The sequence below is a fragment of the Athene cunicularia genome (genome assembly GCF_003259725.1).
Source record: "Athene cunicularia isolate RWA chromosome 12 unlocalized genomic scaffold, athCun1 chr12_part1, whole genome shotgun sequence".
In the NCBI taxonomy this organism is placed as follows: Eukaryota; Metazoa; Chordata; class Aves; order Strigiformes; family Strigidae; genus Athene; species Athene cunicularia.
This window is the reverse complement of record NW_020799116.1, coordinates 3,703,521-3,728,242: the sequence shown is the minus strand read 5'-3', so window position 1 is coordinate 3,728,242 and position 24,722 is coordinate 3,703,521. Positions and strand designations below refer to the sequence as shown.

Sequence of the window (24,722 nt, the reverse complement as noted above, 5' to 3'; positions counted from 1 at the left end):
AACAGTTGTCAAAATAAGTGAACAAGAACAATGTATCACAAAATCTACTTTGGTTTTTTCATTGTACTTATTCAGTTACTTTACTCATCCACAAAACAGAGTAATTGCAATAGGTCTCCCAGTCGTTAATCTGAATTAGCAAAGTTCTGTTGCATTTGTCAGGCTATAATATGCATGAAAAAGAAACAAATGGCACAGGAAACATCTAATTGAAAAGGTTACATTTTTTAATCATGATGGTAAAAAGCTTAGCTGAGGCAAGGTTGTTGAGAACTAAATGGCTAACATGTAAAAGCTTGTTAAATTAATCCCAAAATTATTTTCCCTTGTATGGGAATCTGAGAACATGAAAACGTGGCAACATAATCTCTTAAGGCTTTGAACATAAAACATGGTAAATGCTTTCAAAGGTGCTGTTGCATCTGTGTTAATATAAGGTAGTTTATTTCTTTTTTTTTTTTGTAGCTTCAGGACTAATTGAAAATATTTTTTACTTGTTCTGTGCACTTTCTCAGTATTCTGGGCCATTCAGAGTTGTCTGACCATGCTTATATGTAGAGATGGAGAATAAGTAGTAAAAGATTTTACATGCCTCTAAGATCTCTCTGATTGAAAGAGATCGGTGTTATCTTGTACCACGATGGGATTCCCTGTTCTCAGTGCTGCAATCTCTCCTTCAGTACTCAGCTGAACTGTTGGTGTGGCCCTTTGCCAGCATGTCATCTTCCAGGGGATCTCTAGTGTTTGCAGATGACAAGACACTTTGGTCCAGCCACAAGCCAGCATCTGAGGTCTGAGTCCAACTTCTGACAACACTTAGACCCTTGGGATTTTAGGGTAGTTCACAGGGCAGGCAAGCTTCCAAATAGGTTTGTACCAGTCGTTTTGTTCCCTTTGCTGAAGAGAAAAATCTTACTACCAGTAACCAGTCCCCTGTCTATGGAAATACATATTTATTCCTCCATCCACCTTCTGAACTGGAAGCTTATTTAAATACAGACAAATCAGGCCACTTGACTGACATCCAATCACTCCCTTACAGAGCAAAACTATCGGGGTTTCCAAGGGCACACATGTCCTCACCTCCCTTCCCTCTATTCTGGGATCATTTGTGCGAGAGTGTTGATTTGGATTCCTTTATGTTATTTTACATTTATTATTGACAAAACTTGATGTTTTTTAAGAATTAAACAAAGGTAGCATACTTCTCACTTTGTGATAATTTTCCAACTTCATGCTGTACCATTCATTACATTAATATACTAAAAGGTCAGAGTTTTCCTGCATGCTTTTTTTTTGACTTTTCTGAAAAAGAAAGGTAGTTTTCACAGACTAGGAACATTCAACAGCATCACCTTTAACAAGTTTGATAATATTAAAGTTAATGCTCTGTTGGGTCATGTCTTTCCATTGATTTTTAAAAGCCCTCTGGCTCCATGTCATCCATTAAAAGTTAAATGGGGTGCAGTCTACATCTGAGATGCATAGAACAGTAAGATGCTGTTGGTGACTGGCTGCGGAGAAAAGGAATTACTTTAATTGCCACAAGACTCGTTAGGTACTAGATTCAGGTGTTTCCTGAATTAGTGGAATATTAAAATACAATTTTTTTAATGAATGCTTTATTTGTTAAAAATTGTGAAAAAGGAAGCACACCCTACCTAACGGACACGTCGTTAAATGTGAAAATCCATTTGATTAACTGATCAATGAGTATCTGTTGTAGTTATGAGAATTTACTTGCTTAAGATTAGATTAACATGAAGGAATTTTAATACACCTTTGCAAATTCATTACTTCCAATTTATACAGCTGATCTTCTGATAAACGAATCAAAACTAACAAGGAAGAAAGGGCTAGTATCTGCTTAAATGAGATGATAAAACACTGGGATTTGCTACTAGTGTCATTTATATTGCTAGTGAATATTGAGACTATAATCTAGCCAGCAAGCTAACATGATGATGAACTAGAGGTTTAGTCTTTAAGTAAATTCTAATGTTACTGTCATTTAACGGAAGCTATGATAGAAGCTTCATGTATTTAATGGCACAATATATTAATAACTAAGCTGTTAAACCTCCAAATTCAGGTCATTCGTATTTTTAGACTGATGTAGATGGCACTGTATGTTTTTATAACCTGCAAAAATTTATCATTTGAACTTTGATAATGAAAGAAAAATGGGATAGCATTAACTGGTCAAACTTCCATCATTATACTGTACACACTTGTAATAGCACCTTGCACTATCTAAACACCTTGTTTAATAAGTAGAATTCACAGCTTCTTTGTTACCCTTGAATCTAATCTAGCACTCAAACCAGTTCATTTACAGATTTAAGACTTTAAGAGCAGATTCAGGTCTTCCATGCCCAGTTGCACTTGTCCTTTTTATGATCTCTTTTTTAGTTACTAATTCATTGAAAAATTAAATACTTTCGTTTTTTAGGAGGTCTCTCTGCCTCCTATGGTATTTGGCAGACTGTGCTTGGTGAAGTGGTTTGGAGGAAGGAAAGAGGAATTCTCTAAATAGTGATTTTCTAAATCTTAGTGCTGGCAAAAAAAGAAAGTTCCAGTAAGGCATACAGTAAATGAAGATATTATGTATTAGGGATGGAATGAATCTGTCACTTTGACGGATTGTGAGGCAAAGAACATATTAACAGATTACTCATAGTCAGAATGCAGCTCACTGTGAAAAATGTGCAGGAAATGATAAGTGTTGGTTTGTGCTGATTTAATGATATTTTGAAACTACAATAACACTCCAGGAGAATAATACAATGTACTTCATGGCTTGCATTTTTTTAATCATTAATGTATTGCCAGATTGCCCTTAAATACTTATGAAAATAGAGCTTTCAATTCATGCAAAGTCATATGGACATGTATATTTGTGTTATTTTTCAAGATTTTTAATAAAATATGCATTCAAAAATCCTTGATTTGTATGTATAAGTATACTCTATATTCTTTGGTAGTGTATCTTTTTCTTCTTCTTTTTTTATATACTCACTCAGTTTTCCATTTTAAGGATACTGGTTTTCCCACCTGGAGATGAGTAGCGCTGAACAGTCACTGAATTATATTATGTAAAAACTTTCAAAAATTGAAATTGTTTAAACCTTTTGAGGTGCAATAATGGGCAACTTAAGGCTCAGACCTGGAATTTTATTTCAACATTTTTTCAAATAATATGATTGCATTTTGTCCATAACACAAACAAATCTTATTATTAACAGACTGCAGAAGTCCTTGCTTCCCTACTGAAACTGTTATTGAAGGGTTTGTTTCTATGGGAATACTTCTATTAAAAAAACCCAACCTCCCATTATGCATACATCATTGACATTATTACAAAGCAGAATCTAAATAGGTGTGTATAGGTAATCTGATTTAAGTTAATGAAGTTACACACATGCATGAAGATAGGTAGTTATGTAAATAATTGAAAATTCAGATCTGCTAATCTAGAGGAGCCTAACAAGTAATGCGTGCTCCAAAAATGATGTCGTGGGGAACTGGTGAGGGTTACAAAGCTAGGTGACTTTTTATTGATTTGTCTAAGAACTCAGTCTCTAAGAACCTTTCTTCAGTATAATTAAAAATCCAAACAAGTGAGAAAAATAGGTCTTCATCTTAGCTGAATTAAGTATTTAGGCTATACTGAACTATATTTTTGATATGAGCTGGCACTTTGCATTCAGTGGACCGTGGTAAAGTGTTACTTATTCATGTTAAGCGTTTTCAGCAGAATTTGCTTCATGTGGTATCAAATATTACTAATACAACAGAAGTATGTGCTGAGATTTTAGTTGTACAAGATGTGAAGAATTGGTCCTTTTTTCCTTAAAATATTTTTATACTCTCGATTCATTGATACTTTGATACTCTGGCTCTCCACAGAGTTAGTCAAATTATCCATTGTAAAAAATAATTCAGCAAATGTGTTCCCTGTATTATTGCTCAGGCACAAGCCTGTTCTCTCGTATTCATAAAGATTTACTATGTAGTTTGTGCAGTTAAATATCATCTTATGTGTTCTTTATTGATCATACTCTATAGATGCTATAGTCTGTCAATTTGGTGTGTTCTTAGTGATACAAAACTGATGTTTTTTCATTCCCTGATTTGATATAATGTAGGCCTTGCCTTGTATTTTTTACGTATACTTCCAGGCTGACTGCATAATTTGAATATTCCTTTTAATTCCCATGTTAGACAAAACCATAGTATAACTTCAAAGCATTTTAATTTTGTTAATAATGTGGATTAAATGATCCCATTGCTTTAAGTAATACAAATTAAATCTGATAGAAAAGAAAGACGATAAAATATGCTATCTCAATTCACAGTAACATTAAAAGTCTTTATACTAAGTGATTTGCCATTTTCTCAGTCTAGCCAGTCAGATAGACTAAAACACAAAAATAGCTGTAAAAAATCAAAATATCAAAGGTGTTCATTAAGATTTAAAACAAAACTCTCTGAATCTTCGAATTTCTGTTGCTGCTTATAATCTTAATACATTGTCATTGATAAGTGCTACTTAATAAAGCATCACTAATTTTTTCAACAGATTTTGCTGATGGATTCCATTTTCTGCAAAATTTAACATACTGTCATAAAACTGAAAACGATGTTCATAAGTCCAAAACACTCTTTTGCTTTCCATCACAGTTCAGCTATCGTGGTATTTCAAGAGATGACATTTTCTGAAAGAATTTTTAAAGTCAAGTCCGTAATATAGCAAGATTATATAACATTTTAAATTATATTTTCCTGTGGAATAATGAAGAATTTCAGTGCAAGTACTAAAGGTGCATGATACTTTGAATGTGTGTGGAAGCTATTCTGAGCCTTCATACAATTCAACTCACAATGTCAAAAGACAGTACTTAGCATTCCACATTGTTGTCAGGACAGCTCTAGATAGTTTATTACGTGTTGATTTTATTGATTACAGCTGAAGGCATTGATAGCATAAATAGAGTGTCTTTAATTAGACAGAATGTGTGATTAGCTTTTCTGTTTTAAGGAGATAAACTAGCTTCAAAATTTTTTTCAAGACTTTAGAAGTTGATTCAGACATTGATAACTCACTTGTGGAAGTAATAAATCATTTTTAATGTAAAATATTTCAACCTTAGAAGTAATATTGATTCAATAATGAATCCGTAATACTCTACTGTTTTGATTCTTTGTCTTGGTCAGAGGAGTGTGAATAGCAAACCACTTTTTCTTGGACATCGAGAGAAGAAATCATGAACTGAATCTAGACTGTCTTAATAGGAAATATGAAACTTGCTAACACATCTCTGTTGCCTCTATCATAAGTAAAAACTCCTTTGCCTCCCTTTAGAACCATCAAAATCTCTAGATCTTGCACCTGCACTTCCTAGAGAAAATAATTATTCATCTACTGAACCAGATGCATCAAAATCAATATAAAGATGAAACTGAACAAGTCCTTTACACCAGAATTGTCTCCAATAAATGAAGGACACAATCATAGATAAAATCATCCAGCTACTCACATGTCATCATATCTCTGATTTCTCAGACTTGATCTTTCAGGAAGACCTTCCAGAGATGAGACTTCAAACTAAAAATTCATAAATTTCCTGAGTAATAAGAACTACTAATTTAACAGGAATACTGGTTTAATGACACATGGTTACATTGCTCCCTTGATGTTCCCTAAATGAATCATCTCTTTCTTTTCTACTTGCCTTGTTATCTTTCTTTCCTTCTTACGAACATCCTCTCTGCTTTCCAGGTACCAAGTATTTTCTTTAGAAATTCTCTGATAGTATTTTATATGAAAAACACGTATCTTTAAATTCTTCTGTTTTGTGCCGGACTTGTAGAACTGCATATATACCCTAAAGCTTCTTTACTTTCCTAACTATATTTGTTGGTCTGGCTGAGATAATTCTCTTTAGAAGCAAGCACTGTATTTCCTCTGTCCTTGCACCACTTTTGCTTCAGAATATTCTAGTCCTCTGGATCTCAAACATCCCTGTCTTTTAAAAAATCAGTTATGAATTTATAAGAAAGGGCAGCTTGGGAAGCAGAGATGTAGATTAGCACTAGTAGTTCTTCCTTACCTTCTCTAAAATTGCTGCATTTTCTTCAGGAGATTGCCTTTGCTGACATTGTGTTTAGTGCAATTGTAGAGAACCAGGTAAGTGATAATGCTTCATGCTCTCTGACTACATCCTATGTGCATGGTCAGATTCTAGTGTTAGGCTTATGTTGGCCGATTCTGAGGCGGCACAAAGCACCCAGGCAAGTGGCAGAAATGGAAAATTTATTCTACCATACCACTGGATATCATAGCAACCGTTATTAACTGTTACTCCTAAAAACTTCTGAAGCTTTGGTGTAAACGAAGGGTCTTTGGCTGTATTCGAGGAATGCAGATATGGTGAGCAATGGCAGAGAGAGCTAAGAACGAGATATCTAGGCAGGCACACTGCTGTGTGGTTTAGTCGTACCAGTTCTCACTGTCATTAGCTCAACACCAGAAGAGGTTGATTGGTTGTGAAGTTGGCCATATATGTGAAAATAATATGATGGTGTAAAAAAAGTTTGAAGTATGTTTTTTACATACTGAAATGATGGAAAATTCGATATCTCTTCCTTTAAATCTACTATACTACTTGCTGGATTTCTACACCAGCAGTTCTGTTTCCTGAGGCAGAAAATTAGTTTTTTCCATTTTGGCTGCAAACAGATAGGTGGTTGTCCCCTGATTCACCCCAGATTATGTGTACCTGCCAACAGGAGATGATGTGGAATCAATAGCAAGTAGAAGTAGCAGAACTAACAAAAAAACACCAAAAAAAAAGCAGTTGTCATATTTTAGCAATTCTAACACATGACTGAGCCTTACCAGACTCTGTCAGGAGCAAACCTTACGTAAGATCATCAAGGCTTTTCAGAAAGTAGAAGTACGTTTCCTGTTTACGTGGTGTTGGCTAGTTGAGTTAAGACAATTACATCTGGCAATGTAAAGAAGTCTGTCAAGCTTTGGAAAAATTCAGCCCTTCTAGACAAAGCCATGGATGTTGAAGTTGCCTCTACAGCTCTGACTAATCTCCCTGGCCCCTAGCACCAGTCTGCATGCATCACGTTTTTGTGCCAGCTGTTGGAGCAGCCGCGGCCAGATGTAAGTTGAATCAACCCCAAACCAAGTTAAATTTACTCTGTAGAGCTGCACTGTCCCCATCAGCATGAAGCAAACATAAGGGAATTTAAACACCCCTTTTCCCTTCCATTCCCCTTACCTTGCAGTGAGATAGGTTGGTCAGAAGGGATGGATTTGCTTCTATCAAAATGGGATGATTTACTGAGGTCCCTCGAATTCTATGTTCAAGTGTTAACTTGCAGTTATTTAGTCTAGTTAATGGTTGTATGGAAGCTTTGCTGTGCTATAGCTTTTTAACTGCTGGAAGAGGAGAGATGGGAACTTAAGGAAACATCAGCTATGCAGAGTGTACAGAGATTAGTTTCATATACAAAAAGAATTACAACAAGTGGTCACCTGCACAAGGAATGTCTTAACTTTGTGACAGATGTGTCCTTCCAGGGCTGTCTTTCTCTGATTGATAGTATAACATCAGTGACTTTTTCAGTGAAAAATCTGCAGTTCAGTTTGCAATGAAAAGCAGTAACCAGAACAATAAAAACAACTCTTCTGTTTTCCATTCTCTGAGCTGTAACAATCAAAGACAATGTATCATAAAGAGCTGTATGTGAAATGAACATTGAACTTTGCATGAATGTATGATAACGTGAAACTAATTTTGAAAAGCTATCACAAAGTAGTCTTCAGGAGAGACATAAATTGTCTATTAAATTGAGTAGGTGAAGAAGGTCTGTACTCCTTCCTCTATAATAAAGATCCCATCAAAATTTTTTTCTTTACAGAAGCAAACCAGATATGTGACAGCTGTGTTGAGGAGTCCTTTCTATAGTCTTCCTAGTAGCTAAAATCATTTTATGCTCAGTAACAATTTTGTTATTTATAATGTATTTTATAACAGTTTAAAAATCTTATAAACAATTGTTTGTAATGTATTTACTTGCCATAGCTTTTTTTACCAATATCATCAATACTATCAATAGTAACATCCACTTGCTATGTCAACCTATTACAGGGAGCTCCAAGCAGGGCCAAGTCAGTGGTAACCAAACACATCTCCTGTGACTGTCCTTAAGCCTTTTTCCTTAGAGAGGGTAAGGATTTTTAAACAAATTGACCCCACAGTCTGTCATCAAACACAGGTTGTTCATCCCAAGTCTTTATTCCACAGAAAAAGATTCTCACGAGTCCCATAGGCTCTCAAAGTATAGCTCTGTGGATTATGGGTCACACCTCATGTACACCTTTTGCTGAGAGAGCCATACCAGCTGAAATCTGCAAAGCAAACCTGACTTTAAACACTGATTTTAGTGTGAACAGAACAAGTGAAAAAGCTAAGGAAGGAGGCTTTATCATTTAAGAATTGTACTAACTGTAAAGTTTATTTTTATAATAAAATCCAGCTTGATTTTGTTTCATAGTGCTCTACAACCTGCAATTTCCTTTGAATTTTTTTTATTTAATAATCAAAATAATTAGAACAAACAGGAACACAAACTGTGCTTTTATTAATGATACTTTCATTTGTATTTTTCAGGGACTGGTTGGACATGTTCAGTCCCCCCATCATTCCTGGAAGCCAACAACTGGAAGAGAACACTAAACCTTCAACAAATCGGAGTATTCCAGGTAGGAATCTATGAAAACAATGAAAAGGACCTGGATAGAAAGTCATTTCTAAATGCTGTTTCTGTAGTCCTGGTGCTGCCTTTCATAGTTTTCTATACAGCTACATTTTGGTTTCAGGTTCTCTTATTTATTATTCCCTTCTCAAACTAGCAGAGTTTTCCATGCAGTATTACTTGCCTCTGATTGAAGAATAACTTATGCAGTTGCAGTTTCTTAATGTTCTGACTCAATATGAATTAACTCATAAAAAATGCATCTTATTTGTTTAAAATAAGGAATTTATGCTAGTGAGAATGGCAAACCTATGAAAGAAAGAACTCAAAGACTAAACATTCTTATTCAGAAGCACAATCACATTTACGTAAGTGATACTTCTCTTATGAAGAAAGAAAATCAGATTTAGCCTTAAATGAAATCTCAGCGTGTAAAGAATGTTGTCACCACCTAAAGTGTTACAGGTTTTTGTTTATTAATGCTGTTTTCTTAGAGAATGACAAAGTACTTAGCTGCAACTGGAAAATCAACAACAATAGAATAAAACAAATAGGTTGGTTGCTTCAAATACCCTTTTTTTCTTATTGGTTGTTTTAGGAAACAGGGTAGATATCTACATTTTTCTTCAAGTCAGGGGAATTCAGTGTGAACTCTCATAAATCCGACCTGTGTATTTTGTCTGCCCGAGGGATGAAGATGTCTCAGTGATTTACTGTCTAAAATAGATCAGGCCCTTCAAATTGGAAATGTTTTCATAGATGTATATTTGTAATTGTTTATGACAGCAAAATAGAATTTTGCTGTCAGGAAGGGACCTTGCTTTGAAGAAACAAATAATATGTTTTGTTAAGGGTCCTAAGTAAGCCAGAGAGAATCAAGCAGTAATCCTTGAGTTAAAGGCATGTTGGATATAAATTTGTGATAGGTCTCTGAGAATTTTTTGTTAGTATGAAATCCAAGGCTTGCTGCAGTAAAGCTAGAATTTCTGTAAATTTTTAAAATTGCATTATTATCTGTAAATTGGGAATTTGTTGGATCTTTTCTGTTATTCACACTATCATTTCCAAACTGCTTTGTGAATTGTTCCTAAACTCATTTTCCTTTATGCTGAAATATTTTACATCATGTGTCCTTGATTCCACATATAGAAAACAGAAAATCTCTATATACTATATAGAGAGTTATATATAATATATATAATACGTACATATAAGTTGGGGCATAACTTTGGGGCAAAAAGATGATTCATTTCTAAGAAAGTATTTTACGATGCTGTTCCTTTCTTAACATTTGCATCATTCATAGTGCATAGTTAAATAGGGAGATGTAACGAGAAGTAGTCTTCTGGTCAACAGGTTTCACAAGACAATCAAGAGGAATATTTAGACTTATAAGTATGATACATTTCCATAGATTTTTCCCTTATTGGGCATTGATATTTCTGATTTATAGATAATTTCATTTATCTTAATAAGTCATACAAGAAAGTTTCCACAGTAAGTGACAAAGGCAGAATCATAAATTCTATGGAACTTACTTTATTGTATCTTGTTGCTTGTCTTAAGATCGTGCTCTAGGAATCACAGCACTGAATAGTCTTCTTTCTTGGGCTACAGCTGTTGACAATAGTCAGCAATCTGTAATTACAGGATAGATTTGAACACCGTAGTTCAACATTCAAGGGTCATATCAGAGAAAATACTCTTTTCAGTATCCCTTCACTGACAGCTGATCCAGTGGAGTTGACTTCTATCATGTGAATATGATCCATCTATCTTAAAGTGAGACTTGCTACAAGCTATTTTCTAATATTAAAACCTAGAATACAGTGAAAATATATTTCTGTGTAAAGGGAAACTTTATCTTACATCTTCAGACTTTGGTGACTATGTAAACAGTGTTAACAAAATCCAAATATCAAAACAGTTATTTGTACACTTATTTCAGAGTTCAGAAAAAGCTTCTGCATGCCTCCTCCACTTTTTGTAATCTGTCAGTCTTTGACATCTTGAGCAAAAGCCTTTCTCCATGAAACAGTAGCTCCCCTGATTTGAGTAGGGCAGCATTTCATTTTATGTGGCAGGTTACTAACTATCTTCAGTCTTCTTCCAGCTCAGAACTAAAACATACTCATCCCTCCATAATGTATATCACAGACCAGGTTTAATTTTAAATCAAGTTATTTTTTTTTAGCCTAAAAGAATGGTTAATTTTACAATAAAAAAAAAAAAAAAAAAAAAAAAAAAAAAAAAAAAGCTTTCATTGTGGTTTCACCATGATATTCAATTTAAACTGCCAGGAGGTTTTTTCATGCAGTTCTGAGAAGCTTCAACCCCAGAAGTATGGATGGTGGCAGCATAAACAGCTATGGAAATTTTCTTTGAAATTCAGTTGTTTATCAGTTAATGTGCCCACGGACACTTCATTCCCACACATGGCCAGGCTGCACACAATATACCATTTGAACATAAAAAGATGGCTTCGAACACAACTGTTACACATTAGTTGAGTATTGTAGAAGAATGTCACTTGATTTAATTTGGGCTTCTTTTTAGGAAGTAGAACAACAGAAGTGAAACATGGTTTTCTAATTTGTTCAAAACTGAATACTCTATGCTGCCATTGGAAATCTGTTGCAACATCTAGAAGTGCCTTAAAATGCATTTGCAGATACTGTGAGATGCTAAAAGAAAGAAGCCTAAATTTAAAAACAAGGTACATGTAGAAAAAACTAAGTCCTCTTCTTGTTCACATGAAAATACATGCAGGGAATTATTGCTATAAAGATATAAATCCAACTAGTCCTGGATGCAAACTAATTCTGATTTGGTATGAATTCAAGGCGTACAGGGAAAGAGGTATGCCCCTGATGAGTCTGAAGAACTTCTTATTCCTAAATCAAACCAGGGAGTATATAGAGAGACCAGTTGCGAGGTAAAGAGGGAAGGAGATTTAATCTTAGAGAAGAAAAGAGAATAATTTTGAAAAGAAGCATAGGCAAGGAGAATCAAAATAATAAATGGAAGAGTTCAGTGGAAATAACAGCATGGTTTCAGGTGAAAATGTAAGGCTGTGTGAGGGAATGAGGCATGAATACCATTTGCTTGTGTACTATGATCTGAAGTGTAGAAATTCAGTTCTACGCCTTCTTTCTATGCTGCATAATTTTTCCCATGAGCTATCCAAACAAAATATCTCCGTTAACCTCATTTAGCTTGCCAGGCCTGACGAAGTACCCACAGCAGGGAGGGCAACAATTTAGCTTTACCTTTGCTTACAGTAAAAGACAGTTTCTTTCTGATGGTATTTGTTAACGCTGCTGAGGAAACAAAAATGAAATCTCTTCTGAAACGATAAAGTGCACACTTCTTCTGTATGCATTAAATGCACCAACCTACTTTCTGGTCTCTAGATAATGTAACCTATATATCGTTGTGTGATCCTGGCTGTAAATAGATTCTCAGTGTTGTGAAACTGCTGCTCTTAGCATAACAGGCCATTACTTACTATGAAGTGTTAGGGCATACAAAGCATTCTGTTTGTATTAGTAGTCTGAGAACAAGATGAACATTTATGGCGAAATTCAAGATACAGATTGCGTTCAACTGTGAATTATTTCCTATCAAAAAGATATAGATAATGTCACTTAGACTCAGCTTATATGAAAGACAGGTTTAGAAAAGGAGCTACAATACATAAAGCATCTGTAATAAAAGTCTGTATGGCTTTATTAGTGTATTTTTAGGCTAAGGATTCATTTCTGTTACTTGAAAACGTACTTGCGTGTTACATAACTATAGACAACCTAGATTTAAAATTTTTATTGTCTGAAAGAGTTATATTTCCTCTCTGATAGTAAAAGCTCTTTCGTGAAGATTTACCTATACTGGACATTTGGGGGACATATTGGTTACCCGACATTCAAATTCTTTCATTCTTACAGGTGTTAAGTACGTACTGTCTTTGCTCATGCTAAAACATTATTGTTTCAGGAGGTTATTGAGAAAAATATCCCTTAGGAACACTTTCATCCACTATCAGTAAAGGTACTTGTGCTGAATGCTGAACTGCTCCATTGGACTTTGTAAAGTCCAGTTAAGCAAACTCAGACTGACAGGATTTCACCTCAGCTAAGTATAAGTCTTCAGAAATATAATAAAAGTATGAATTGCTCTTATCTTGAAAGTAAAAATTCAGAAGTAAAAAGATTATACACTTTAAAGAAAAAACCTGTCACGTGACAGAAAATTATTTCCATGTTATTGTCTAAGTGATTTATTCTTACTTTTCCTGCTTGACACAGGTGAAGATGACCTCAGTGCGGAAGAAGATGAGGAAGTTTTGACTCTTTTGTATGATCCGTGTCTGAACTGCTACTTTGATCCAGATTCTGGGAGGTACTATGAATTAGCATAGTCAGATCATGAGACAGTATCATTTTGTATTCAGAGTGGGTTTATCTTTTAACTGTTTGTAAAGTGTGACTGAGCTGTGTAATTTATTGTGTAACTAAAAACTTGAATTAACCAGTAGTTTTGCAAACAAATGAATATATTTTGTAAATAGTGTCTTTTTTTTATAGTTTGTATTAAGTTTTAATGCAGTGGAAAATCGCATTACATAAAAGTTCCTTGTGACTAAGACTTTTATTTGTTAGTCTAATTTATTTCCAATATTCAGAGGTTCTCTACAGAAACAAATGGAAGTTGAATCAAGAAGATTTGCGGTGTTTATCTGTAAATTACGGTTTTACTCGAATAAAAAAAATTCATTACTTGCTTACTGTGTATTTTTAATTGGTTCTGAGCTATCTTGTCCTTTGTACACTAAGATATACAGTGTGTTGTTCAAAGGCCTCCATTTCATAAGCTCACTCTCTCCCTTTAGGCATCAGAGAAAGCAGTATTGTCTTCATCTTCAAGAAATCCTCTACTGTTGCATAGAGCAGTAATGGGATGATGTCAAAGCTGTCGGGCGGTACAGTGTGTGCAGCACAGAGCTCTGTAAGGTGTGTGCATGGGCAGTTTATATATCTAGACCACAACAGGGTAAATATGGCAAGCTTGGGGAGTACCAGCTAGTCTCTGCTTTACTGATGTAATTTCACGTTGGACTGAAGAGCAGTAACAGTGATTGCTTCAACACTCAAAAATTGGAGGCTTGGAGGTATTTCTGGTGATTCTTGTTCTGAGTTTCTACTTGATTATATCCAGTGCTATTCCACTGCAATTATTTGCAAACTGATTACTCAGTGAAATTTTAAGACTAATGTATTTGAATGTCATAAAGTGAGCTTAGTAAGCTCACTGGCAAGTGATTTAAAATGGTATGTCTGTAAATTATATGTAATTGTGGATCCCAGTTAATGAATATCCCAGAATCAATTGAATATGCGGTTGTTAATAGTGACTTGGCGTAAGATCAGATTGTGTATTCGGCTTCTGTGGCAGGTACAAACATATCATCACAAATTGATTCAAGTCAGAGTAGCACCGAAATCCACAGGAAGACAGATACTGTGCTGAGATAATTTACTTACCCTGCCTTAGCCTGTTTCTCCCAGAAGGATTTGTACCTGTTCTTGCTAATGCCATAATCAGTTTAAAAGTTCAATGAAATCATAATTTTGACCTTCAAAAACCAGGTGCTACCTTGTACACGCTTGCGCATATTGAACTACTTTCTTTCTAGCATCAGGCCCGTGCTCCCTGTACCTGTGGCAAGGGCTATTTAAAAGGTGATGTTAATTCTTCTTTCATAGCTGCACATCTCACAGGAGTGGTTGGATGTTGTAGGGCGCTGTGAATCCAGACTGGGTCACTGATGCTACCAAGATAACTGCTCACTTTAAGGGGGGAAAAAAAAAAAAAAAAAAAAATACTGGCTGCAAACTGGTGTCTGTTATTTATGGGACAGAAGTCTGCAAACATCCAGCAGATTGTCTGCCAATGCCTGGCTGAGGAGATATGCTTGTCCTGGCTTCACAGCAGGCGATCACTAATGTGTCACGTACAAAAGTGCACCAGTGGCCATCCAGAGCTTGGACAAAAGGGAGTCCTTGGAGATTCCGTGCCCTTATCCCCCCCTTTAACGAGATAAGGAGGCAGGCAGGTGGTGACACTAGGTTCAGGGTGAGGCTGTTCTTCCAGACAGGTTCATAGGCAAGTCCAGATACACTCCGTTTTCCTGTCATTCGCACAGTAGTATTTTATTGGTAAGTTCTGCTTTTTGAAATCAGCAGTTTGGGATCCTTGCCCTTTGTGTTCTAGCTAGCAACCGGGGATTGATTGCCGCAATGCTGTGAACAACACCTGTGAGTTGAGTGGCACGAAAGGCTTAGCTACAAGGACTGTGAGTTTTGCTCACAATGTTTTTCTTAATCATCATCCTGTGAACCTAGAACTAAAGCACTGCTGGCACGCAGCATGCTTTTTGTTTAGCCAATTTGTCAAAGCCAGCATTTATGGCAGGTGATGAAGAGCACAGAGATTTCCTCCTAGCAGTCATGTGCGATGTTTTAGTCCATGAGAATCCCATAGTTCTCACTAGACCGTGCTTTCCAGTGGGTAAAAAGACCTGTGCCTGGGCATAAAGTTTCAGGTTAATGAAACTGCAGGGATTTATTTCTACAGACACAGCATCAGTTACGATTTTGGGGAACAGAAATTTTGACATGCAGTACATTTTAGAAAGGTTTCATTAATGTTTCTTGTATGTGCATTGAAAAGAGAGGAATTGAAGTTAGCTTGGTAGAGCTGCTGGCGTCAGCAGTTCACAAGTCAATCGGTCTCTCAGGCCTTTCTGTGTTCTTTACATATGTGAAGTGTGACAGACTGCTTTGTTTCCAGTTGTTAATACCGTCAACACAGCTTTCGGGTAGTTCAGGCAGAAGAAAAAAATCTTTAAAACACTTCTTAGCCACATCCCAGAGCAACGTGTTTCCCTGTCACTGGAATGATTCTCCCCGTTTCTCTCATTCTTTTTGCCTTAGGTCTATCTACCGAGGTTTTCTCCGAAGCCCAACCAAATAACCAGGTTTCAGCCTTTAGATCTCTGTGGGCTGCAGCAGCATTGAGTTGCAGCTCACAGACAACCTGGTACATGTGAGCGCCAGCATGGACTCCTCCAAGCAGCTGCTAGGACTTTGTAATCTTTGATCTTGCAGTACTGTCACTTGTACCCAAGAGATGGCTGTACGTGTGAGCCTCATTATGCCAAACAAAGAACACACTCTGTCCTAAGGAGCTTACAGTAGGACATCAATATTGATTTTTTTTTCCCTCTGCTGCCATGGTTACTAGGTGAGAAAGCATGAAAAGTCATGCTTTATTATTCACACATCCTTCAGCCATAAAGCATTCTGTTGAGGGGCATATCCTCTAAACTTTGGGTCGACCGGCAAGCTTGCGCAGGCTGAAAAATTCTTGATGATCATTTTCCTTAATGCATTTCATATTCAAGTTATTTTACTGTGGTATTTCTTTATTTTAGAAAAGGGCTTATTTTTTTAAGCAATGGGCTACATGTAAAATGAAAAGACAATCCAGTCTGTCTTTTCTATGTGGTATTGCTGATAATCACCACTTTTCTCATGGTTACTATAGTAACTTGGCATCCTTATCTGCCACCTTTTTTGGCACCTTGAAAAAAAACTATTTAAATTCAGTTCCCTGATAAACTGAAAGCTTGGCTTCATGACACCCATGGGACTATGTAAGTGTAACAACAATACTTGTCATTTTTCTTCTTATTCGGTGTTTAACTTGCTTGTTAGCAGCTGTACAGGCAGTTCTAACTGATGTTTAGGGATCCTGCTGCAGGCGTTAAAAAACAGCACAAACAAATGCCTGGACGAAACCCCAGAAAAAAAAAAAAACGTGAGCTCCCAAGGGGTCACATGCAGCAGGCCATGATGCGAAGACCTGAGCAGGGTTTTGCTCTTATCATGCCACTCTAAAAGCAGTTCTGTTTCCAAGCTTGGCAGTTTTCAAGAGGAAAAATAATCTGTGGACATTCAGCTACACGGTAAGAATTATTATGAAGGATTCTGTGGTAAATCAGTGGTGAATCAACAGATTTGTGATGCTTTTAATCCCTTTCCAAGCGTGTGCCATCCGGTCTGCATGGCAGATGAGTGTGGACTCAGGCTGGGGATGCTGGAGAACTGGGAGATGTTTTTGGAGGTGACTTCAAGGCCAGTGCAGACACCAGGTGCCCCAGCTGAGCACCACGCCCCAGCAGTTCCACCTCTTTTTTTGCTCTAAGGGCACCAGGATGGTGCTTGTGATAAAGGTTGTTTTTCTAGTTCTGTCAAAATGTGGCCCAGATACGTCCCTCTGCTCACGTTGGGCCTGTGCTGGTGTCCTTAAACCTCTCTGCACAGATGTACCCTCATCACTGGAAAAGGAGATGTCGACACCTGAACAGCTGGTGCTAGCTCCCGGCCATCGGGCACAACGCTCCGGCGTGTCTGCAGAGTGGCTGAACATTTTGCTGAAGCCAGAGCATTTGGTGATCCAGCCCTGCAGCTGTGGCCTCTTCAGAAGATCTCAGGGATTTTTTCTTTGTTATCATGTTCATTTGCCAGGGGGTTTGAAGAGCAGACAGGTCTGAAAGATACGCGGTTACAAGACAACAGAGGAAAAAATGCTATCAAGAGCCATTAAATAAAAAGCAATTTTATTTTTGCAGTGTGGCTGGAGTGCTTCTGGGGCCTGACAGCGTGTCCTTGTCCCACTCCTCACAGACATCCCCTGGCCACTGCCAGAGGAGAGATACAGGCATGCTGACAGCGGGTCCTCTGCACTGACCAGGTACAGCCACAGTAACATAGAAAAAAACACAGTAAAATAGAAAAAAAAAGAAAAGCAGCTAGGTTCCTAGTACACCTAGTAGTGCTGGTGTACCTCAAATGATGCTTACATTACACTGCTTAGGATTTTTATCTATTAAAAAGTTTGTTATTGGATGATTGTGCATTTTATCTGCGTGGGAGACCAAAAAAACCTTCGGTCACAGAAATTACAAACGTCGTTTTAGAGCACTGCATATTTATTAGGCCATCTGCTACTGCAGGGCTCAAGGCAAAAAATCTTCATACAGGCAATCTATTCACAGCTAATGTTTTACCACCTGATGTGCAAAATATCAAAGCTCTGGATGCATTTATTATTGTGCTGAGTAATTTTCTAATGAATTCCTAAAGCTCAGGAAACGTCCCATGCAAGAGTTTCCTTTACCTTAAGCTGCTGTTTTCTCACTGGGGCTTCAGAGGGGCCTTCGAGGAGGAATCCCATCATGGCAATAGGTCTGTTATGATAGCACACGTTGGGAGTGGCACTGCATTTTGTCATTCCAACCTCGGTAAGATGGATTCTGGCTGGAGGGCCTGGTAGATACTGTATGGCATTTCCCGTGTATCCATTTAAAGCCCAAATTAAAATAGCAGCTGTTTTCCCAAGGGAAAAAAAAAAAAAAGGAAAGCAGGTAGGTTTTCAGAAACAGACAGTTCCAAAGTAGCATTAACGCCTGGACAAGCTGCATGATATTCACAAGAATACCTGAAGATGATCCAGCTTTTGGGTTTTCTTGTCCTTTCTAGTAACCAGAGAGCCTCCAGGGTGTGTGCACATCCCCAGTCCTGGTGCAGCCCACAGCCTGGGCACCGCTGCAGCCCTTAGGGGCCCGAGCATCTTTACCCAAACTCATCCCCAAGCCTTCTGGGACCAAGCCAGGACCATGCCAATGGCTATGATAAAAGTTTGAGGTAAGTGCCTTGTGTTCAGAGACATGCAGGTCACAGCATAACAGCGAGAGAGGTTTGGCACTATTGCCCCCTCAGAAACACAGCACTACTTTTCCACGTACCATCCAGCCATTTGTTCCATCCCATTTCAGCCCGATTCTCCTCCTTGCAACAGGGAGCAGGGGGGACCCAGCCTGTGCCTGGCCCGCATCCTGCAGCCCGGGGCCTCTCCCCCCTACACTGTCAGAGTCCAACGGCACTTAATGTCACCAGGGCCAAAGTGCTACTGCCACATACACTTTTGCAATTAATTGGCAATACTCGGTGGTGAATGATGGATGGTGAGGTGAGAGGGCAGGTTCCTGCTCTGAGGTGGGGTGTGGTAACACACTGCCATTGCCATCTGTGTGCACACAGGTCCCTGCACAGGGATGTCCATCCCCAGCACACCGTGCTGCTGGGACTGGGCAGAGGAAAACAGGGGTGGACAGGGGCCACGTGGGAGAGCCTGGACACACATGAGGGGTTCCTGCTGTCCTCAGTGAGTTGCTGGTCACCTGCAGTGTCACATAGTTCCCCCCATGCATCAAAGGTCCTGGAATACCCAGCCCAGAGCTGCCTTCTGGTGGGGTGATACCGAAGGGGCCAGAGGTAAACATTTGCCCTGCTGTGAGGCTCCCAGACACGAACCCAGGGCACTGTGTCCTGAGAAGCAATGACAGATGCTGTTCAGAAGGACGTGTTTTATAAAAGAGTCCTTACAGCAACAGACCCTTCCCCTGCTCTGTGCACGCTTACAGCAAGGCTGGGACTCTGCGCTCAAGCCCGTGCAAACGATCGAGAATACTCCACCCCTGCACTGAAACAGCTTCATCCTGCCTGTGGGTGTCTGCTGGAGGTGAGGGCCTGGCAGCTATTGTGCCATTGATACATCACTCTACAGTGCCCTGATCTCTTGCAGTGCATTAAACCTTATTTAATACGATCTATAAATCCTCACATGCCAATAGAAGGAAATGTCTGATCGGTCCGTAAGGTGCTCAAAGGACACATCTTTTACTGACACCTTCTGTTAACTTCCAGCTTGTGAGCAAAGCCAACGCACGCCAGGTGCTGAGACACCCGAGAGGAGCATGTCTGCTCACATCGATCCATCACTCCATCTCCTGCTGCGACTTCCCCTCTGGAGCCACCTGCAAGCTACACGCACACAAACAGAAGGTATTTATCCCTTCCTCTGAGTGAAACGTGGGGTTTGCTATTACTTTGTACACCAATCATGTTGAATGTAATCACGGCAACGCTTTGCCACTGTTACAAGTTAATGACGCATTGTTTAAATGGGAAAGATGATTATAGTCTAAGTTAGAGCTGGAGTTGTAACGCTGAACCCCACGCACAGTGCTGGCGGTGCTGAGCCACAGCAGCGTTGCCAGTGCTTGTGGCCAGGAAGCCACACTAAGCCCTGGCAAGGCTGGTGGCCCAGTGGAGCTGCTGCCTCGGCCTCGCTCCCTGGGACACGCTGTCCTCCTCCTCGGGCTCTGCTGGCCCGGACCTGTGGCTCCCCCCACCAGCTGTAACCCTGCTCATGTGATAACCACCAGTGGCAGGAGTAATGGGTATATCTGGTCACGTGGACTTGGGGGAGACAGCAAACACCCCAATAGCCAAGGGCTAATATGAGCAGTGTGCCCATCAAACCACAGGGCTGGTCAGTGGCTGACTCAAGCCAAATTTGGGAGAAAGTAATACCAGTAGTCAGTACAGAAATAAGGCTATAAGCCGGTTATCTTACTCCATAAATAATGGACAGCCCAGGGCCCATTGAGCTCCTCTGCATGGCAGTGGGATGCATACCAGGATTTTCACTTGAGGAACACCTCTCAAGGTTACACCCCAAGGCTGAGAGAATCCTTATTGAGTCAGATGCTTGGTAAGTAAGTTAGGAATAAGCACACTGAAACCTTGAAATCTTAACTGACATAAAGGATTGATTGTGCACATACAATCCTTTAGACATAAACCATTGACCAAGTCTGGGACTAAGTCTGGATCCAGCTGCACATAAACTCCCCTCTGAGAAGGAGTTTAGAATGCAAGGGGGTCCTTCCTGAACCTCCTGACTCAACAGGAGGGTCTCCGTGATACTTTTGTCTAACTCTGTCTTCTGTGCAGTAAATAACCAAGTGTACCTTGCCATCCAATCTTCTTAAACCAGTCACATTTATTACCAAACTTTATTAAATCACTGTTTCATATCAATAAACATATTGCTACTGCTCTCTTATGAGTGAAGTGCATCACTCCATCTGAACCATCCATGCACACCCCAGAAAGCCTCGGCCATGGGTGTTTGCAGGTTCCTGCACAAATGACTCGGGTGCATCCAGAGCCACCCAGGGAAGTAAGAATAACAGTGCTAACTTGGGAATTGCTCTCCCTTACCAGTCCTCTGATACCTCCAGCTCTGCAGTCCTCTCAGCTGTAAACTCAGTGCCATGAGATTAAAATGTACAACTGTGTGACACCTTATAAACCACATAAATATGAACTGGCAAGGCCCCTTAACAATGAATGATTTTGCACAATATCTCCAGGCACTAATTCAATCTCAGGGCTTTCTTTCCATTGTGGAGGGTATGCAGTGCCATTAGGAAACCTTGACTGAATTATAACCTTTTGTTCTTCTAAGGCATCTTTTTTTTTCTATCTGCAACAAGGTTTTATTTTGACCCAATCGTGAGCATAAAAAGCATAAGAGATACAAATGCACTTAGTGATAGATTTGTTTTCTTTTGGAAAATGTGCTACATTGTGATGCTGGGAAAACAGCTATTAATTTGAGGGTTGTTTCAAAGCTAATGGGTAATTATTATTCTGTGGAATATTTTTTTTTTCCAATGAAAAGTTTAGTTTGCTGAATGGTCCCTTTCTGTTTGCAGCGCTGATGTTTCTCTTCCCCTGCATTAACATGTTACCATTCAGAACAAATGGCTCTGCTTTGGGCTTTGAATTTTTCTTCCACATTTTTGACAATTGTTTTTTATGTCTGGTATAAATCACTGCAACACATGATAAAGTCAAGCACATTCAAAGCCTGTGAATAGTTAAGTTACTGTTTCTCCTTTGTGCAATAGTCCATAACCATATTTTAAAGCAGTTACAGTCTTTTATCAAGCACATGTATTGGCAGATTTTTGTAACTGGATTACTGAGCATACTCTAACTCTTAGGCGGCTCTCACAGACTATCATGTAAATCCTTCTTAATTCACAGTTTATTGACCACAGTGGTTCTGGATGAGTGTCTGATGCCAATTCCCTGCCATAGGCAGCATGCCACCTGCTACCATATCACCAAGGAAATTTCCAAAATTCCTCTTGAAAAACCGATCTGTGTGTTGCAGACCATCACCACTTCCATAGGCAAGCCAAACCGGAGAGGTCATGCTGTTTGCAGTGGGCTGATGGATGGAATAGCCCACAGCCTAGCAGAGAGAAGCCCCTTAATCCTCCTGGCAACCCACAAGCTGATGGGAAAAGCCTCAGTCTTGTGTGGGCCAAGGGAGCAGGAGCACCCCACCCCCGTGAGCCAGGGGGGTCAGGTCCTGGGGAGACTGGAGGTGACACTCAGCATTCAGGGATATTTGTGCCTGAAGCCACCCATGTCTGCAAACGTCCTGGGTGTCCCAAATCAGCACATAGCAGCACCCTGGACACCATTTGTTCAGTGCGATCTGCAGTCAGTGTGGGTGGAAGGGGTTTATTTTGCTCATTTTATGGGCTGATTTATGGCTCGTTTACTTGGATGCCTCACCCACATTGCTAATGTTGTAATTAAACCTTGTTAAAGTGTTCACACACACCCCCCTACCTCAGGCATGTGGTGTAACTTTTTTTTCCCCCTGAACAATGATTACTATATGGGGGAAGATGCTGTGTGGTGAGGAAGGGTGTCAGGCAGGCTTGAGTGTAATAAATACATATTTAGCAGGCAGAGGATGTTTAGTCCTAAATCAAATTGTGTATTAAAAGTGGAAGTTGCTGAGATTGGTGTTTACCTGTGAAACCAAAATTGCTTCGTGAAGAAAATAATTATAGACAAGGGCTCTCTAAAAAAAACAGTTGTGAGTCTTTATTAAATAGTTAAAATCAAGATGCTGCTGTGAAGTGCAGCATCAGCACATCCTGCGTGGGTCGGCTTGGGGGATCTCTGGGGCAGAAGCACACCTCACATTCTTCTGAGGTATTGCAGTGCCTTCCAAGTTTAAGGTCCTCCAGGAGATAACAAACCCCATCAAGTAATATTCAGTCAGGTGAAACGGCACAAAGGAGGAATTGTATTACTGGAAAGGTTGATGAGTTCAAGGAATTAGCGGAGAAAAATGAATATTATTTTAATAATACTTTATTACCTGTAAAGAGGCACCAAACACCCTAACGAGCAAGTACAGAAGCACAGTGCTTACCCATGGCAGAAGCCCTTGCCCTTATTTTAAAGCAGCTTCAGTTCAACTTAACTGGGTGCTGGATTTGCTCAGGGACGTCCCTTACGAGGCAGACCCAGCAGTTACTGCCAGGAGAGAGTAGCTACAAATCGGTGTCTCTGTAGATACTTACAGAGTGATGGGGGAGTGCCTGGCAGCCTGTGAAGCACCAGAGAGGAGGCGTTGGTGGCCGGGGGACAGCACTGATGGCCCCACAGCAGCACAAAGCCCCACCATGCCATGCCAAGGCATATTCAAGGTTCTCACAGGGCCAGGGAGCTGCTCGCCATTGCCTAAACCTCCTGAAGTCCTGTGGACACAGAGCCAGGAGCAGGATGGCCCTTTCCTGTAACTCTCCTCCAGCAGCACGTTATGAGACAACTCTTCCAGGACTGGTCTCCTTGTACTCAAACTTTATGGCCGAGGCAGAGTGGAAGGCTCACCCACAACTGCTTGGATGTGGACTTGCCTTAGTCAACCCTGTCCAAAAGCAGAATCTTTCGTGAAATGGCTGGTGTACCTCCTGGAAGAGTGGCTTAAAGCCAGGAGAGTCACTCAAAGGACAAAGATGTTGACAAGCCCTGGGGAAATGGTTTGGTCTGAACCTGGCATGCTGTGTGTTGGGGTACCCGTGCAGTCACAGCCAGCAGTGTCAGAGCAAACAGTGCTGCTCCCCAACCCATCACAATGTGCTGGGACATCAGTTATTCACTGTCAGCTTGGCAGTGTCTTAGAAGTTATGTTATTTGGGAAAGAATTGTTGAGGTGTTAAAAAAAAACACAGCAGCTCACCACAGTGCATGATGCGTAAGGGGCTCGGATTTCATGAGCTGAAAAAATATGAGTGGCTTTAATCCAGATTAGCACTTTCACCTCCTGAGGATGACAGAGCTGTGGTGAGGGACCTCTGTCAGCCCAAAGGCCTTGACTCTGGTATGGCAGGGACAGTTTGCCTCAGGATCTGCACCACTCCTGCATGCAGCTCCTGGATGGATATTCCATGACTGTCAGAGTCCAACGGCACTTAATGTCACCAGGGCCAAAGTGCTACTGCCACATACACTTTTGCAATTAATTGGCAATACTCGGTGGTGAATGATGGATGGTGAGGTGAGAGGGCAGGTTCCTGCTCTGAGGTGGGGTGTGGTAACACACTGCCATTGCCATCTGTGTGCACACAGGTCCCTGCACAGGGATGTCCATCCCCAGCACACCGTGCTGCTGGGACTGGGCAGAGGAAAACAGGGGTGGACAGGGGCCACGTGGGAGAGCCTGGACACACATGAGGGGTTCCTGCTGTCCTCAGTGAGTTGCTGGTCACCTGCAGTGTCACATAGTTCCCCCCATGCATCAAAGGTCCTGGAATACCCAGCCCAGAGCTGCCTTCTGGTGGGGTGATACCGAAGGGGCCAGAGGTAAACATTTGCCCTGCTGTGAGGCTCCCAGACACGAACCCAGGGCACTGTGTCCTGAGAAGCAATGACAGATGCTGTTCAGAAGGACGTGTTTTATAAAAGAGTCCTTACAGCAACAGACCCTTCCCCTGCTCTGTGCACGCTTACAGCAAGGCTGGGACTCTGCGCTCAAGCCCGTGCAAACGATCGAGAATACTCCACCCCTGCACTGAAACAGCTTCATCCTGCCTGTGGGTGTCTGCTGGAGGTGAGGGCCTGGCAGCTATTGTGCCATTGATACATCACTCTACAGTGCCCTGA

At 40.0% G+C, this 24,722-nt stretch overlaps 1 protein-coding gene across 4 annotated transcripts in view; it reads left to right on the top strand.

Moving 5' to 3' along the window:
• Positions 1–13,531, top strand: part of C12H3orf67 (chromosome 12 C3orf67 homolog) — an 81,850-nt gene extending 68,319 nt beyond the window's left edge. For 3 of the 4 annotated variants that reach the window (XM_026857717.1, XM_026857715.1, XM_026857716.1), the window contains 2 exons: positions 8,691–8,782; positions 13,080–13,531. In XM_026857717.1, the coding sequence (XP_026713518.1) occupies positions 8,691–8,782; positions 13,080–13,192 (205 nt within the window). In that variant the 3' untranslated portion in view covers positions 13,193–13,531. The remainder of the gene's footprint in view (positions 1–8,690; positions 8,783–13,079) is intronic. The other variant, XM_026857718.1, reaches the window with a different exon arrangement.
• Positions 13,532–24,722: the final 11,191 nt, after the last annotated feature.